Raw genomic sequence first — 17955 nt, forward strand, 5'->3', positions numbered from 1 at the left:
TGTAGGGGGGCGGAGCCAGGTCCCTGTGCTGAAAACAGTGCCGGGACCTCTGCACATGCGCGCTACAGTGGGCACGCAAGTGCAGTAGCTCCAGGCACCGAACTGTGCGAGGGGCCCGAAGCACGCAGCCCCTAGCCCTGGCCGAATGGCTCACTGGGGCTGCGTGAATAAGGCTCCTCCCACGGCCAGCTCCTGCTCCCCCCCTCGACCAGACCCGACACTCGCTCCCCGCCCCTGCCTCCCGACCAGACCCGACACCCGTTTCCCCCCCCCCCCCGCCTCCAGACCAGACCCTACACCCGCTCCCCCCTGCCTCCGGACCAGACCCGACACTCGCTCCCTGCCTCCCGACCAGACCCGACACCCGTTTCCCCCCCCCCCCCCCCCCCCCCCCCCGCCTCCAGACCAGACCCTACACCCGCTCCCCCCTGCCTCCGGACCAGACCCGACACTCGCTCCCTGCCTCCCGACCAGACCCGACACTCGCTCCCCGCGCCCCCCCCCGCCCCCTGCCTCCGGACTAGACCCGACAGCCGCTCCCCGCCCACCCTGCCTCCGGACCAGACCCGACACCCGCTCCCCGCCCCCCCCCCCCCCCGCCCCCCCTGCCTCCGGACCAGACCCGACACCCGCTCCCCGCCCCCCCCCCCCCACCCCCCCCCACCTCCGGACCAGACCCGACACCCGCTCCCCGCCCCCCCTGCCTCCGGACCAGATCCGACCGACCCGCGCTCCTGTTCCCGCTTCCCGACTGGACCCAACCCGACCCGCCACCCGACCCGACCCGACTCGACTCCCGCTCCCGGACTGGATCCGACCTGACCTCTCCCCCCTCCCTCCCCCCCTCTCTCTCTCCCTCCCCCCCTCTCTCTCTCTCCCTCCCCCCCTCTCTCTCTCTCTCTCTCCCCCCCTCTCTCTCTCTCTCTCTCTCTCCCTCCCTCCCTCCCTCCCTCTCTCTCTCCCTCCCCCCCTCCCTCTCTCCCTCCCTCCCGACCCGAACCGAACCGAACCGAACCTCCCCGACCCGACCCGACCCAACCCAACGCCACCTACCTGTAAATCTGGTGCTGGGGACGGGCCCTGCCTGAAGTCTCGGGCCGGCCCGTTCAGCCTTCGGTCCCGAAAGGCCTGCCTGAAGCACTTTCACACAGGTAGGAAGATGGTTTATTTAATCTTTTCTTTGCTTATAAATGTTTATTCAGGTTGGATTTATTTGTATAATATTTGTAGAAGTATAAATAAGGATTTATTATAGAATTTAATGACTTCCCTTCCCCCCCCCCACCTCGTTCTGGACGCCTAATTTGTAACCTGCGCCTGATTTTTTAATGTGTAGAACAGGTTTTTTCAGTTCTACAAAAATCTTCACTTGCTCCATTCTACTTTAGTTTGGAGTACGTTTTCACTGTGGAAACTTTCAAATCAGGCGTCAGTGGCCGGATACGCCCCCTTTTGAAGAAAAAATTCTGTTCCAAAGTAGAACTGTTCTACCTGACTAGAACTGCAGAAAAAAAAATGTGGAGAATTGCGATTTCTAAGATAGTCCGTTCTCCACCAGTTGCTCCTAAAAAATCAGGCGCAAATCATGTGGAAACTTGGGCCCTTAATACTGGATTTAATGTTGCACATTTGAACAATGCAAAAGCTCTTCAGACTGAAAAATATAACATGGATATTTTAATACATTGAATATTTTACACGTTGTCTTTTACAGTAGTACAAGCTGTAAACTAAAGTAATATCAACAAAATTCCCTACAAAGGGAAACCACAATTATTTTCAAAAGTGCTTGTACATATGGACATGCATTCCAAAGTCCAAAATAGTTAAATGTTTTAAAATATTAACTAAACATTTTTGTTTGATTGCAGTTCTTTGTAATATTTTATTACAAAAATACTTTTAAAATAAAAAAAAATGAATTCTTGTATGAGATTTCGAGTGTTATAGTAAGTGATGGTAAAGTCTGTTGTGCTCGGTTTCATTCTTAACATTTAAGGGCCCTTGATAGAGAAAATAAGATTGTTTCTACTGGCAGGAGAGTCGATAACCAGAGGACACAGATTTATGATTTAAGATAATTTGCAAAAGAACTAGATGGGAGATGATTTTCTTTCGCAGTAAGTTATGATTTGGAATACACTGTCTAATAAAAGGGTGATGGAAGCAGATTCAATAGTAACTTTCAAAAGGGAATTGGATATATGCTTGAAAAAGAAAAAAGAGCAGGGTTGTGGGACTAATTGGATAGGTCTTTCAAAGTGACGGTACATGTATGATGAGCTGAATTGTCTCCTTCTGGGCTGAGAGATTTTATGAGGGGCCATGTAATGTGACTTTGTGTAATTAATAAAGACGCTCCAGAATGTGAAGAGGTAAGATGGGCCCAAATGACTTTCCTAATCCATAATTATCTTGTAAAGATTCCTTATTTGTTGAAAACCATTTTGTAAAATTTCAACAGGTTATCGGGACATTAAAGGTTTGCTTTTTTGTATCTACCATAGGTGGTTCTTCCAACCTTCATACTGGAAAAACGTTCTTTACTGGAGATGTATGCAGATTTTATGTCCCATCCAGACCTCTTCATTGCTATCACAGATGGTTCTACCCCTGAAGAGAGGATGATCCGCTTTGTTGAGTATTACCTCACTTCATTCCATGAAGGCCGCAAAGGGGCCATTGCTAAGAAACCATACAATCCAATTATTGGTGAAACATTTCACTGTTCATGGAATGTACCAAAAAACACAAACAGTAAATCATGCAATACCTCATCTCAGAGTTGTCTACAGAAGACAGAGTGTTCTGATGGGACAGAGGAAAGAAACCAGTCAGACTATCATTTAAGATTTGTGGCAGAGCAGGTATCCCATCACCCACCTGTGTCAGGATTTTATGTAGAGTGTGAAGAGAAAAACATGTGTGCAAACACTCATGTATGGACGAAAAGCAAGTTCATGGGCATGTCTATTGGAGTTGTAATGATTGGAGAAGGTAAGGATGCAATTGCTTCTGTCTCAAAGAATGCAAGAAGTGGGTGAAATGTTGAAAATGTCTGATATCTTATTAAAAGTTAATATACACTGGGTTGAAATAAAACCAGACTATTTGGGTCTAATTATGAAACAGCAAATTTACAGTAACTGGGTTGTGAATTTAAAAAAACAAAACATTTAGGAGTTAAGTTGGATTCATGGGTGGTCTGTTGCCAGTAAAATAGTTGTAAGAAGTCTGTGTAATGTATTATTTGATTAGAAGCTAAAGTTAGCTCACCATAATGAGACCTAAAGGCACAGTAAACAGCACATTTAACGTGTTGCTTCAAGGAGTGGTATAATGTAGGTTGGCTTCTAGGATTCCATCGGAGAAATATAAAGAAAAAAATGTAAGTGGTCATTATCTTTCCAATGCCTTCCTTCTCGGTCAGAAGTACCTTAAAGTACAGAGACAAATGATTAACAAATTGTGGATGGAAAGAGTTACCAAATGGTGACCAGTTGCTTTTCTGGGCAGTGGCAGATTCTTTCTCCAAGTCTGTAACTTCCTTTGTGACCTAGTAAATGGTCTCTGGCAGATTAGTTTACCTGCCCTCTCTATGGAATGGTATTGGCATTGGTGAAAAGTAATCCTGAGAGTTCATAGAAAATAGGGCCATATCTAACTCCATCTTGAATATATCCAATGAACTGGCATCAACAACTCTGCGCCAGGGAATTCCACAGGTTAACAACTCTGAGTGAAGAAGTTTCTCCTCATCTCAGTCCTAAATGGCTTGCCCCTTATCCTAAGACTATGTCGCCTGGTTCTGGACTTCCCCAATATCGGGAACATTCTTCCCACATCTAACCTGTCCCGTCTCGTCAGAATCAGATCTCCTCTCATCCTTCTAAACTCCAGTGTATAAAGGCCCAGTTGATCCAGTCTATCCTCATATATCAGTCCAGCCATCCCTGGAATCAGTCTGGTGAACCTTCGCTGCACTCCCTCAATAGCAAGAACATTCTTCCTCAGATTACGAGGCCAAAACTGAACATAATATTCCAGGTGAGACCTCACCAAGGCCCTGTACAATTGCAGTAAGACCTCCCTGCTCCTATACTCAAATCCCCTAGCTATAAAGGCCAACATGCCATTTACCGCCTTCACCGCCTGCTGTACCTGCATGCCAACTTTCAATGACTGATGAACCATGACACCCAGGTCTCGTTGCACCTCCCCTTTTCCTAATCTGCTGCCATTCAGATAATATTCTGCCTTCGTGTTTTTGCCACCAAAATGGATAACCTCACATTTATCCACATTATACTGCATCTGCCATGCATTTGTCCACTCACCTAACGTGTCCAAATCACCCTGCAGCCTCTTAGCATCCTCCTCACAGCTAACCGCCACCCAGTTTAGTGTCATCTGCAAACTTGGAGATATTACACTCTATTCCTTCATTCAAATCATTAATGCATATTGTAAAGAGCTGGGGTCCCAGCACTGAGCCCTGCGGCACTCCATTAGTCACTGGCTCCCATTCCGAAAAGGACCCGTTTATCCCGTCTCTATGCTTCCTGTCTGAAAACCAGTTCTCTATCCACGTCAGTACATTACCCCCAATACCATGTGCTTTCATTTTGCACACCAATCTCTTATGTGGGACCTTGTCAAAGGCCTTTTGAAAGTCCAAATACACCACATCCACTGGTTCTCCCATGTCCACTCTACTAGTTACATCCTCAAAAAATTCCAGAAGATTTGTCAAGCATGATTTCCCTTTCATAAATCCATGCTGACTTGGACTGATCCTGTCACTGATTTCCAAATGTGCTGCTATTTCATCCTTAATAATTGATTCCACTACTGATGTCAGGCTCACCAGTCTATAATTACCCATTTTCTCTCCCTCCTTTTTTAAAAAGTGGTGTTACATTAGCTACCCTCCAGTCCATAGGAACTGATCCAGAGTCGATAGACTGTTGGAAAATGATCACCAATGCATCCACTATTTCGAGGGCCACTTCCTTAAGTACTCTGGGATGCAGACAATCAGGCCCTGGGGATTTATCGGCCTTCAATCCCATCAATTTCCCCCACACAATTTCCCGCCTAATAAGGATATCCTTCAGTTTCTCCTTCTCACTAGACCCTCGGTCCCCTAGTATTTCCGGAAGGTTATCTGTGTCTTCCTTCGTGAAGACAGAACCAAAGTATTTGTTCAATAGGTCTGCCATTTCTTTGTGCCCCATTATAAATTCACCTGAGTCTGACTGCAAGGGAACTACATTTGTCTTCACTAATCTTTTTCTCTTCACATATCTATAGAAGCTTTTGCAGTCAGTTTTTATGTTCCCGGCAAGCTTCCTCTCGTACTCTATTTTCCCCCTCCTAATTAAACCCTTTGTCCTCCTCTGCTGAATTCTAAATTTCTCCCATTCCTCAGGTTTGCTGCTTTTTCTGGCCAACTTATATGCCTCTTCCTTGGATCTAACACTATCCTTAATTTCCCTTGTTAGCCACAGTTGAGCCACCTTCCCTGTTTTATTTTTACTCCAGACAGGGATGTACAACTGTTCAAGTTCATCCGTGTGATCTTTAAATGTTTGCCATTGCCTATCCACCGTCAACCCTTTAAGTATCATTTGCCAGTCTATTCTAGCCAATTTACGCCTCATGCCGTCGCAGTTAGCTTTCCTTAAGTTCAGGACCCTAGTTTCTGAATTAACTCTGTCACTCTCCATCTTAATAAGGAATTCTACCATATTATGGTCACTCTTCCCCCAAGGGGCCTCGCACAACAAGATTGCTAATTAGTCCCTTCTCATTACACATCACCCAGTCTAGGATGGCCAGCTCGCTAGTTCGTTGCTCAACATATTGGTCAAGAAAACCATCCCTAATACAATCTCGGAAATCCTTCTCCACCGCATTGCTACCAGTTTGGTTAGCCCAATCTGTATGTAAATTAAAGTCGCCCATGATAACTGCTGTACCTTTATTACACACATCCCTTATTTCTTGTTTGATGCTGTCTCCAGTTTGGTGGCCTGTACACAACTCCCACCAGCGGTTTCTGCCTTTGGTATTCCGTAGCTCCACCCATACCGATTCCACATCATCCAAGCCAATGTCCTTCCTTACTATTGCATTAATTTCCTCTTTAACCAGCAATGCCACCCCGCCTCCTTTTCCTTTCTGTTTATCCTTCCTCAATGTTGAATTCCCCTGGATGTTGAGTTCCCAGCCTTGGTCACCCTGGAGACATGTCTCTCTGATGCCAATTACATCATATCCATTAACTGCTATCTGCGCAGTTAATTCGTCCACCTTATTCCGAATACTCCTCGCATTGAGGCACAGAACCTTCAGGCTTGTCTTTTTAACACACTTTGCCCCTTTAGAATTTTGCTGTAATGAGGCCCTTTTTGTTTTTTGCCTTGGGTTTCTCTGCCCTCCACTTTTACTATTATCCTTTCTATCTTTTGCCTCTGTCTCCCTTTTATTTCCCTCTGCCTCCCTGCATAGGTTCCCATTCCCCTGCCATATTAATTTAACACCTACCCAACAGCACTAGCAAACACTCCCCCTAGGACATTGGTTCCGGTCCTGCCCAGGTGCAGACTGTCCGGTTTGTACTGGTCCCACCTCCCCCAGAACCGGTTCCAATGTCCCAGGAATTTGAATCCCTCCCTTCTGGTCCACTCCTCAAGCCACGTATTCATCTGAGCTATCCTGCGATTCCTACTCTGACTAGCACGTGGCACTGGTAGCAATCCTGAGATTACTACTTTTGAGGTCGTGCTTTTTAATTTAGCTCCTAGCTCCCTATATTAGTCTCGTAGGACCTTATCCTGTTTTTTTACCTATATCCTTGGTACCTATATGCACCATGACAACTGGCTGTTCTCCCTCCCTTTTTAGAATGTCCTGCACCAACTCCGAGACATCCTTGACCCTTGCACCAGGGAGGCAACATACCATCCTGGAGTCTCGGTTGCGGCCGCAGAAACGCCTATCTATTCCCCTTACAATTGAATCCCCTATCACTATCGCTCTCCCACTCTTTTTCCTGCCCTCCTGTGCAGCAGAGCCAGCCACGATGCCATGAACTTGGCTGCTGCTGCCTTCCCATGATGAGTCATCCCCCTCAACAGTACCCAAAGCAGTGTATCTGTTTTGTAGGGGGATGACCGCAGGGGATCCCTGCACTACCTTCCTTGCACTGCTCTTCCTGTTGGTCACCCGTTCCTTATCTGGCTGTGTATCCTTTACCTGCAGTGTGACCAACTCGCTAAACGTGTTGTTCACGTCATTCTCAGCATCGTGGGTGCTCCAGAGTTCATCCGCCCCAGTGCCGCAATGCGGTCTGTCAGGATCTGTAGGCGGATGCACTTCGCGCACACGTAGTCGACAGGGACACCGGAAGCGTCCCTGAGTTCCCACATAGTGCAGGAGGAGCATAACACCTGTCCGAGCTCTCCTGCCATGACTTAACCCTTGGACTAACTTAATTGGGCAGCAACAATGTTAAAAGGTTACTTACTGATAAAGAAAGAAAAATAAAAACTACTTACCAATCACTTACCCCCTTGGCTGTGACGTCACCTTTCGATTTCTTTCTACTTATTTTTTGCCTTCTCCCTGTAGCTGCACAAGCACGCCTCTCCAACTCACCACGAACTCCCGAGCCTCAGCGAGGCGTTGGGCCTTTTTATAGGCCTCTCCGATGCACCTCCCGAGCCTCTCCGACTCATCTCGAACTCCCGAGCCTCAGCGATGCGTTGGGCCTTTTTATATACCTCTCCGACGCATTTCCCAAGCCTCTCCGACTCACCACGAACTCCCGAGCCTCAGCGATGCGTTGGGCCTTTTTATAGACCTCTCCGACTCACCACGAACTCATGGGAGCTATTGCTCCCCAACTGAAAGCATTTGGCTTCTTTTTAAATTCATGCCCAAGGAAGTAGTGTTGAAACTTGATTTGCAGCACTACAGTTATCTCCATTATAAACATTAATACTACATAAAGGCTTTAAACTAAACTTGCTATATGTGAGAGAAATCTGGAAAACTTCAGATTATAATTGTTATGTTCCCCAAGTCACAGATTTACCATTGACTTCCAAAGAAGAGATGTATGGTGTAATATGATTCATGAGTTGTATAGATTTAGTTTAATATGAATTTTTTTGCATGAAATATTCGTCATGTTCGACATAGATAACTGGAAATATAGGGCCCAAGTTTCCACGTGATTTGCGCCTGATTTTTAGGAGCAACTGGTGAAGAACGGACTATCTTAGAAATCGCAATTCTCCACATTTTCTTTTCTGCAGTTTTAATCAGGTAGAACAGTTCTACTTTGGAACAGAATTTTTTCTTCAAAAGGGGGCGTGTCCGGCCACTGACGCCTGATTTCAAAGTTTCCAAAGTGAAAATGTACTCCAAACTAACTTAGAATGGAGCAAGTGAAGATTTTTGTAGAACTGAAAAAACCTGTTCTACACATTTAAAAAATCAGGCGCAGGTTACAAATTAGGCGTCCAGAATGAGGTGGGGGGGGAAGGGAAGTCATTAAATTCTACAATAAATCCTTATTTATACTTCTACAAATATTATACAAATAAATCCAACCTGAATAAACATTTATAAGCAAAGAAAAGATTAAATAAACCATCTTCCTACCTGTGTGAAAGTGCTTCAGGCAGCTCAGCGATGTGGCGTAGTTCCCGCGAACGGGAGGGAGGGGCAGGCAGGCAGTAACCAGGCAGCAAGCAGCCTTCCACTTGAGGTGGAAGCCTTACAGTCAGCTCGGCGTCGTTCCCGCGAATGGGAGGGAGGGAGGGGCAGTAAGCAGGAAGCCTCAGTGCTGATGTGCTGATGGCAATGTGGTTTTATTAAAAAATTTTCAAAAATTAAACAGCTACAAAGAACTACAAAAATGGCCGAGTACCAATGTTTCCTTCACACTGCGCGTGCGCGAATGCTCCAACACGCACGCGCAGCGTTGCCGGCAGGAAAAAAACTAATTTAAATAGTACCCGCCCCCTCCCACTTACAAAATCGGCGCGAATGTAGGCTCCGCCCCCCTGGGCGCCGCGCCAAACAGACAAGGAGCTGCAGGGCTCTCCAGAATCGCGAGGTTTTTTTTCCGGCGCCGTTTTAGGCGCGAAAAACTGGGCGCCCGTTTTTTATCGTGTGAAAACTTGGGCCCATAAACTCTGGAAAATGATATTCATTTGAACTTCACAGATTGATGAATAGCTCATACTACAATATTCTGATAAATCAAAACCAATGGTATGCTTGTGATTTAATGCTGTATTGACATAGGAAATGCAGATATTGTCACTTAAATCATTATACCTCCTGTTCCTGTATCAAGAAGTTGGTAATATCCATTATCCTGTGTCACATAACACTGCTCTCACCTTCAAACATTACAAAATCTATATGAAAACAATGAACCAGGAAAAGTTTCATGCGTTTCGTAAATGACTTAGAAAGGTCATGGTCTCATTTCAGGGTTCAATTGACCTTAACCCACTTGAAGTTTCTTATTATGGTTTGTGGTATCAGTCGAATTTTTTTATTAACTTGTAACTTGCTTTGCGTTATCTAAAACTGGCTTCTTTTATGTTGTGTTTTCTCAAAAAAATGAAGGGTCTACTGTATTTTGCTTGTTTAGAAAGGTTTTCAAGCTGAATCTCCATCGTGTAGTGTGTATATTTACTTAAAACAAATGTTAAGGTTTTAATTAGTTAAAATTTTGATTCAGTTGATATGAGCATTGCATTTTCAAGTTTATTAGATTCATATCGTTTTCATTTCCATATCCTTCATTCCAGCATCCTTCACATTCTGTAGGATCAGCCAAGTTGTCATTGAGAAAAATCATAAGGACCCAGTCTCTAAGATGTGTTTGATGTTTGTACAATGCCTATGCGATGCTATGTAAATGAGCCTCCCTAAGCTGGTATTCAGTTCTGTTAATTGCTGTCCGACAGAGCTATTCCTGAAAAAGCATGTCAGCATTGCACTTTCATCTACTTAGTTTACAAAAGATGTAATTTCTTCAAGCAATAATCATTGTTGAGACTTGAGCATTGTGTGAATTTCACAGTTACTGTTGAAGTCCATGAATTTTGCTTTTGTTGGCATTTAACCTGCTACAACATGGATGTTAGTCAGTTGTACTTGGAGCTCTCTGCCAGTATTACATGACAAATTGTAAAGGTGCAAAGAAGATTTCCCAGGGGAGGGTTTACCAGAAGAGCCAACCCCGAGTATTGACTCAGTCATTGCAATGACTCGATGCTGTAACTAAAAAGCTTATACTCGAGAGCTGTGTCTTTCCTGCACATGTTATTTCAGCATTGTGTGATCATGTCTGTCTTTCACATTTGCCATCAGATAGTGCCACCTGCTTTTCTCACTTGTTAGCTAACACCAAGTTACCATCAGGATTTATTTTACAAGTATCTCTAGGAATTATGCCAGCCTCAGTCATCATTTAGTTTAGATTTGATGCTGGCATTCTTTCCACAAGTCTCTCTCCTTGTGAAAATGGCAATTAATTCATCTGCTTGTTATAACTTATCAGTATGATTATGCCCTGAAGTCAGAATATTCGGGCTTTAGAACGTTCCCAGATGTTGCTTCAAATTTTGCAGAAACATTTCTTTCCGATTCTTCTTGTAGACTGCTAGAGGGGGAGTGGAGCAGATGAGGTCCAGAATAGACTGCATATACAGGGATTTTTCAAGCTGCTTCAGATGGTGTACATTACACCAGCAAGCAACCCTGCTATAGTCTGTCGGGTGCAACCGAAGCTCAACAAAGCATCCCTCTAAGGACAGAAATTCCAGGTTACTGCTTGTGGAACTAAAGGTATTATCAATATTACTCTCCATAGTATTTTGCCACCACACTCACTAGTATGATTCTTTAACCAAAGGTTATCAGAAAACATGTCTGTAGTCAGTACTATCCAAGTGCCTTCAAGGGAATCTTCTCGCCATTTAGAATCATAGAAATTTACAGCACGGAAGGAAGCCATTTCGGCCCATCGTGTCCACGCGACTGACCAAGAGCTATCCATCCTAATCCCACTTTCCAGCTCTTGGTCTGTAGTCCTGTATGTTACGGCACTTTAAGTGCACATCCAAGTATTTTTTAAATGTGGTGTGAGTTTCTGCCTCTACCACCCTTTCAGGCAGTGAGTTCCAGACCCCCACTCCCCTCTGGGTGAAGACATTTTCCCTCGTATCTCCTCTAAACCTCCCCCAAATTCGTTTAAATCTATGTCACCTGGTTGTTGACCCCTCTGCCAAGAGAAACGGGTCCTTCCTATCCACTCTATCCAGGCCCCCCATAATTTTATACACACCTCAATCAGATCTCCCCTCAGCCTCCTCCATTCCAAAGAAAACAGACCCAGCATTTCCAATCTTTCCTCATAGCCAAAATTCTCCAGTCCAGGCAACATTCTTGTAAATCTCCTCTGCACCCTTTCCAGTGCAATCACATCTTTCCTGTAATGTGGTGACCAGAACTGCACACAGTACTCCAGCTGCGGCCTAACCAGTGTTTTATACAGTTAGGCATAATCTCCCTGCTCTTGTATTCCATACCTTGACTAATAAAGGCAAGTATTCCATATGCCGCCTTAACCACCTTATCTACCTGGCCTGCTACATTTAGGGTCCCTTTTTGTTCCTCTATACTTTTCAGTGTTGTACCATTTAATGTGTATTCCCTTGCCTTGTTAGACCTCCCCAAAGGCATTACTTCACACTTAGCCAGATTGAATTCCATTTGCCACTGTTCCGCCCACCTGATCAGTGCCTTGATATCTTCCTGCAATCCACAGCTTTCTTCTTCATTGTCAACCACACAGCCTATTTTAGTGTCATCTGGAAACTTCTTAATCATACCGCAAACATTCAAGTCCAAGTCATTGATATATACCACAAAAAAGCAAGGGACCCAGCACTGAGCCCTGCGGAACCCCACTGGATACAGCCTTCCAGTCACATAAACACACATCAACCATTACCCTTTGCTTCCTGCCTCCGAGCCAATTTTGGATCCAACTTGCCACTTTGCCCTGGATCCCATGCGCTTTTACTTTTGTGACCAATCTATTATGTGGGACCTTATCAAACGCTTTGCTAAAATCCATATACACTACATCATACGCACTGCCCTCATCAACCCTCCTGGTTATCTCTTTAGTAGAGTTTTTTAAACCATTCATGGGATGTGGGCGTCGCTGGCAAGGCCAGCATTTATTGCCCTTGAGAGAAGGTGGTGGTGAGCTGCCATCTTGAACTGCTACAGTCCTTGTGGTGAAGGTACTCCCACAGTGCTGTTAGGTAGGGAGTTCCAGGATTTTTACCCAGCGACAATAAAGAAACAGCAATATATTTCTAAGTCAGCATCCTGTGTGACTGGTGGTGGTCCCATGCGCCTGCTGCCCTTGTCATTCTAGGTCGTAGAGATCGCGGGTTTGAGAGATGAAGCCATGGCGAGTTTCTGCAGTGCATCTTGTAGATGGTACATACTGCAGCCACAATGCGCTGGTTGTGGAGGGAGTGAATGTTTAAGGTGGTGGATGAGGTGATTCATGCAGATTATTTCAACGCAGTAGTAGGTTGTATTGGACAGCCTGTATTTAGGAGTGTGGTATACTTCCTATAATGCATAATTTACTGGAATGCTCAGTTTTGTACTTCTACATCTCTGAAGCTCCAGACCATGCTTATAGCAATATTTGACATGGGTGGGATTCTGCTGGTGTGTTGTAAATGCCATCAGCAAACTTCAAGACGAATGACTGCTTAATAGGGTGCAGGTCATCATGTCCAAAGGCCTTGGCAAGGTCTGTGACTCTTGGAATTTCTATATCAAGAACTCAGTAATTAGTTCTATCAACATCCTTCAGGCAGGATGTTTCAAAAAGCCCTGCCTCCTGATAGGCCACCCCAACAATCCAGCAATTAAGCTATCTACGTTGCTATGAGTGTCGCAGGCAGGACACCACTTTTACTTTACAGCCCAGTGAAAGATTATTGCCTCAGTAAAGTGAGTCAGGGAAAAAGCAAAGGGGCTTACTCCTTACTGACATTTGTGGAAATGGTCCATTCAGATAATTTGGAAAACCCAGCTTTTGAAATATCTTGCTTTAATGTGCTTTGGTGCCACAGAGGAGCCTGAAGTTAGAAGGATGTAAGCAGGCTGTCTGGCCTGAAGCAAGGGCTGCTGGCTGTAAGACCTGTGTCCACAAAAAAGCCCAAAGTTATGGCATTGGGACTGTTATTTTTAGAGAGGTCAGGTTGGAGCTGAAGTTTGGTTGGTTGAGGAACTCTCATGGCGGCTATATTTCAGTTGTTTTAGAATGTAATTGGTAAGGTAACCACTTAGGAGAAGAACGTAGGCATTCAGAAGAAAATTTAAAGGCACACGAATGCAGAAATGTTATGAAGCTTTGCAACTTTGGCTCTCTGAGTATCCTCAGTGCTTGCAGAATATAATATTGAAGCTGATCTCTCTTAGTATGAGTGATGATGTTATTGCTATATTTTACAGTAATTCCTGCATAGATCTCTTGGAGAACGCTCTTTCTTATATGAAAGGGACATGGTCATCTAACCCAGCTCTCAGCATCTCATTAAGCCTTGTGTTTAGTTTTCATAAACTTATGTAGGCATCTTTCAAAACTTTACTGTAATTTATTATTTCTTACGTGGAAAGCTGCACACTTGATGACACTGGCCATGTCTAACCAAGTCATTGAAGTCCCAACACTGGCAGTTGATTGTCCTTATTTTGTATGGCATGCTGACCATATGGTCTTTCCCCACACATGGCATCAGAATTTAATCTTCTACAGGAAATGACAGTTCTTTCTTCCTAATTGCCTCCACATAGATCGGCTTCAGTGTAGATTTGAATACGTGGATGCTAAATGGGCCTTGTCTTTCCATGTAGATAGAACCAAGTCAATTTGAAGAGCTGGCTTCTTATATCACATGGAACTGCTGTCTCCAAGCAAAGATTAATTAGGTGACCTATTAAATTCATTTTATCTTGTTACCAGTTTCAGGCAAGAAACCTTCCAGTAAATGGTAATTCTGCCATGTCTTGTACTACATTTTGAGCAAATTATATTCATATTTTAAAAAGTCACCATAGACAGCATCTGCAGTAGTGCATCTTAAAATAGTCCTTTTACCAAAATTGGCTGGACTAGCCTGGAGTTAAAGAATTTGGAATACCTGTTCTCACTGCATCTTTTTAATTAGAACCTTAAGCTCCTGCCCACTAAAAGGCACTACTAGGTAAAGCTCCTATGGTTCGTGGTGGATGTTAGAATGAATACCTACCAGTGAGGTAATCTTTCATTCTTTGTATAGTTTCCTCCACGTATCAAGGATCTGCTGATTCAAATCCTCCATTCCCATCTCCTTGAAGGGTATTAAGATCCATGTGTACAGCTAAATGTTTGTTTGTGTTTACAATTTCTTTATTCTGCTCCCTCTGGTTAAGAGCTACAAAGTAGCCCAGGGAGGTGCCTTTATATGGCGCAAGAAGGGAAGATCACATGATGTCAAAACTATCTTAAAGGGCCCTTGTGATTTTCCCTGTTGACAACCTGGGCTGATCCTGCGGTATGTGGCGGATGCATCCTTTTGAAGAATGAAGAATACCATTCCAGGTAGGGAATTGCTTTCCCTTAAATTCAGTCATTATCCAATAACTTGTGTTTTGAATTTTCTCCTCTTTTTCTCCTCAAGGCAGTGACTCATACTGGTTCCAATAATGCAAGCAACCCTGTACGGTGCTTGATTTAAGGTATGAGCCTAGGCCATGAGTGCTGTGGTGAGATCAGATTCAGTTTGAACCTTTCCTCAATCAAGGTCCAAACGTTCACACTGTTCACGAGGGATTATTAAGAGTGCAGATCATGGTGGACTTTCCTTCCACCTCCAATCCCCACAATCAGTTTGAAAATGCTGAAGCTCATTGTAGTGCATCTTGCCTCCACACTCGCCGCCCCCAACCCCCCCCCCCCCCCCCCCCCAAAAAAACAGCACAGACCAGGGGACAAATCTGTGGCTTTCCTGTATGACTCGATGTGAACCAGACAGAGCATTAACCCCCTCAGACCCTTGGAGCCATTAGGAGAACTGGTTTATTCAATAATTAAAATTTGGGTTCTGGATACGAAGTTATATGGAATATGCTTGCGTTTTCCAATAGCCACTTTTATGATATCCAGATTTTTTTTCTTCCAATTGCTGCATTAAGAAACAGACATTCTTATGACATGTGATTTGAATTCTCATTATATCCTGCATGGAAAAGTTAGATGGTTATTAATCCCAATGTGTGGAAATTCGTACACAATATTTTGAAAACTACACACAGTACTTAAATAGTTATCCTTTCTTTCTAGATTAATATATATAAACCAATTTGGACCAAATTCTCAACATGCTTTTTGTAGGTTGCTTTTCAGATTAAGGTAATATAGAAGTTAATAATGAACAAGTTGCCAATAATAGAATGTTTAGAGCTTGCATTTAAGGATGCAGACCATTGTATTTAATTTTATGATATCTGCTCTGCATCTAACAAAATGTAGTGTTTTAACAGTTCCTTTCCGATGATGCAAATGAAAAGGTTGTAAATGAATACCCTTTTATCATTTAGGTCTTCTGTGTCTCTTGGAACATGGAGAGGAGTACACATTTACCCTTCCTTGCGCATATGCTCGGTCCATTTTAACTGTTCCTTGGGTAGAACTTGGAGGAAAAGTTAATGTCAACTGTGCAAAGACCGGTTACTCTGCAGCTATAACTTTCCACACAAAGCCATTTTATGGTGGCAAACTACACAGGTATAGTTATCCCTAGTTATGTACATCAATAATCTTATGATAACATTTACACTTAATAGAAATTTACAGTATTTTAAAGCTTTCATGTAATTGTAAAGAAAAACTGCACAGCAGATGAAAGCACAGTGAAGTACAAAGCCCAAGTATTCTGCAAGCCAGTGAATGCGTAGGAATATACAATACAAAAGCTATTGTAGATTCTTTTCAGACCATGACTGAAAGACCAAAAAGATAAATATAAAATAATTTTGTTTTCAATCTGCAAAACTGTTCTGTAGAATATTCAGGATAATATATTTTAGTAATTTTAAACAAACCAGCACTAACAATAGCTTGAATTTATACAGCAACCTTAACATAGAAAAATATCTCAGGGTACTTTACGGAGGAAAACAAATGGAATGAATGCTAAACTATAATGGGAATGTGCTGAGAATGCTTGGTTGAAGAGATGGGCTTTAATAAGACAAAGCCAAAGTTGAATTGTAGAGAGGAGGAGGTGTATAGAAAGGGAGTTCCAGAGAGTAGAGGCAAGGCACTTTAAGGCTCTGTCACCAGTGGTGGAATGGGAGGAGAGGGGTTGCACACATGGAGATTGACCATGTCCCTTCAGAAAATGTCAGTGAAAGCACAGTGTAGATGGGGAAGAGTAGATCATTTTATAACTCTGATGATGACTGGGGTCACACAGGAGTTCCTCATAGGAGTTTTAAAAAATTTGTTCCTGGGATGTGGGCATCGCTGGCAAGACCAGCATTTATTGCCCAACCCTAATTGTCCTTGAGAAGGTGGTGGTGAGCTGCTACCTTGAACCGCTGCAGTCCTTGTGGTGAAGATACTTCCACAGTACTGTTGGGGAGGGAGTTCCAGGATTTTGACCCAATGGCGATATATTTCTAAGTCCGGATGGTAGAAAACTTGCAGATGTTGATGTTCCCTTGCGCCTGCTGCCTTTGTCCTTCTAGGTGGTAGAGGTCACGGGTATGGGAGGTGCTGCCGAAGAAGCCTGGCGAATTGCTGCAGTGCATCTTGTAGATGGTACAGACTGCAGCCATGGTGTGCCGGTGGTGGAGGGAAGTGAATGTTTAAGTTGGTGGATGGGGTGCCAATGAAGCGGGGTGCTTTGTCCTGGATGGTTTTGAGCTTGTTGACTGCTGTTAGAGCTGCACTCATCCAGGCAAGTGGAGAGTATTCCATCACACTCCTGACTTGTGCCTCATAGATGGTAGAATGGCTTTGGGGAGTCGGGCGGTGAGACACCTGTTGCAGAATACCCAGCCTCTAACCTGCTCTTGTAGCCCTAGTATTTATGTGGCTGGCCCAGTTAAGTTTCTGGTCAATAGTGACTCCCAGGATGTTGATGGTGGGGGCTTTGGCGATGGTAATGCCATTGAATGTCAAGGGGCAGTGGTTAGACTATTGCTCGTTGGAGATAATCATTGCCTGGCACTTGTGTGTCTCGAATGTTACTTGCTACTTATCAGTCCAAGCCTGAATGTCATCTGGGCCTTGCTGCATACAGGCACGGACTACTTCATTATCTGAGGAGTTGTGAATGGAACTGAACACTGTAATCATCAGCGAACATCCCCACTTCTGACCTTATGATGGAGGGAAGGTCATTGATGAAGCAGCTGAAGATGGTTGAACTAAGGGCACGTCCCTGAGGAACTCCTGTAGCAATGACGTGGGGCTGAGATGATTGACCTCTAACAACCACACCCATCTTCCTTTGTGCTAGGTATGACTCTAGCCACTGGAGAGTTTTTCCCCTGATTCCCATTGACTTCAATTTTATTAGGACTCCTTGATGCCACACTTGATCAAATGCTGCCTTAATGTCAAGGGCAGTCACTCTCGCCTCACCTCACGTCTGAAAATCAGCTCTTTTGTCCATGTTTGGACCAAGGCTGTAATGAGGTCTGGGACCGAGTGGCCCTGGCAGAATCCAGTGAATCCAGTAAATTAGCAAGACACTCAAAAACAGATTGTACAAGCTTGTATAGGTGTATAAAAAAGAAGGGATTAGCAAAAGTAAATGTGGTTTCTTGCAGGCAGACTCG

The 17955-nt window shown here is 44.1% G+C and overlaps 1 protein-coding gene across 2 annotated transcripts in view; it reads left to right on the forward strand.

Annotated features, from left to right (window-relative positions):
- osbpl11 (oxysterol binding protein-like 11) overlaps positions 1–17955 on the forward strand; it is a 108316-nt gene that overhangs the window by 73659 nt on the left and 16702 nt on the right. For both annotated transcript variants that reach the window (XM_070875483.1, XM_070875484.1), the window contains 2 exons: positions 2508–2997; positions 15706–15892. In XM_070875483.1, coding sequence (XP_070731584.1) covers positions 2508–2997; positions 15706–15892 — 677 coding nt within the window. The remainder of the gene's footprint in view (positions 1–2507; positions 2998–15705; positions 15893–17955) is intronic.

The sequence above is a fragment of the Pristiophorus japonicus genome, chromosome 3 (assembly GCF_044704955.1).
Source record: "Pristiophorus japonicus isolate sPriJap1 chromosome 3, sPriJap1.hap1, whole genome shotgun sequence".
Lineage (NCBI taxonomy): Eukaryota > Metazoa > Chordata > Chondrichthyes > Pristiophoridae > Pristiophorus > Pristiophorus japonicus.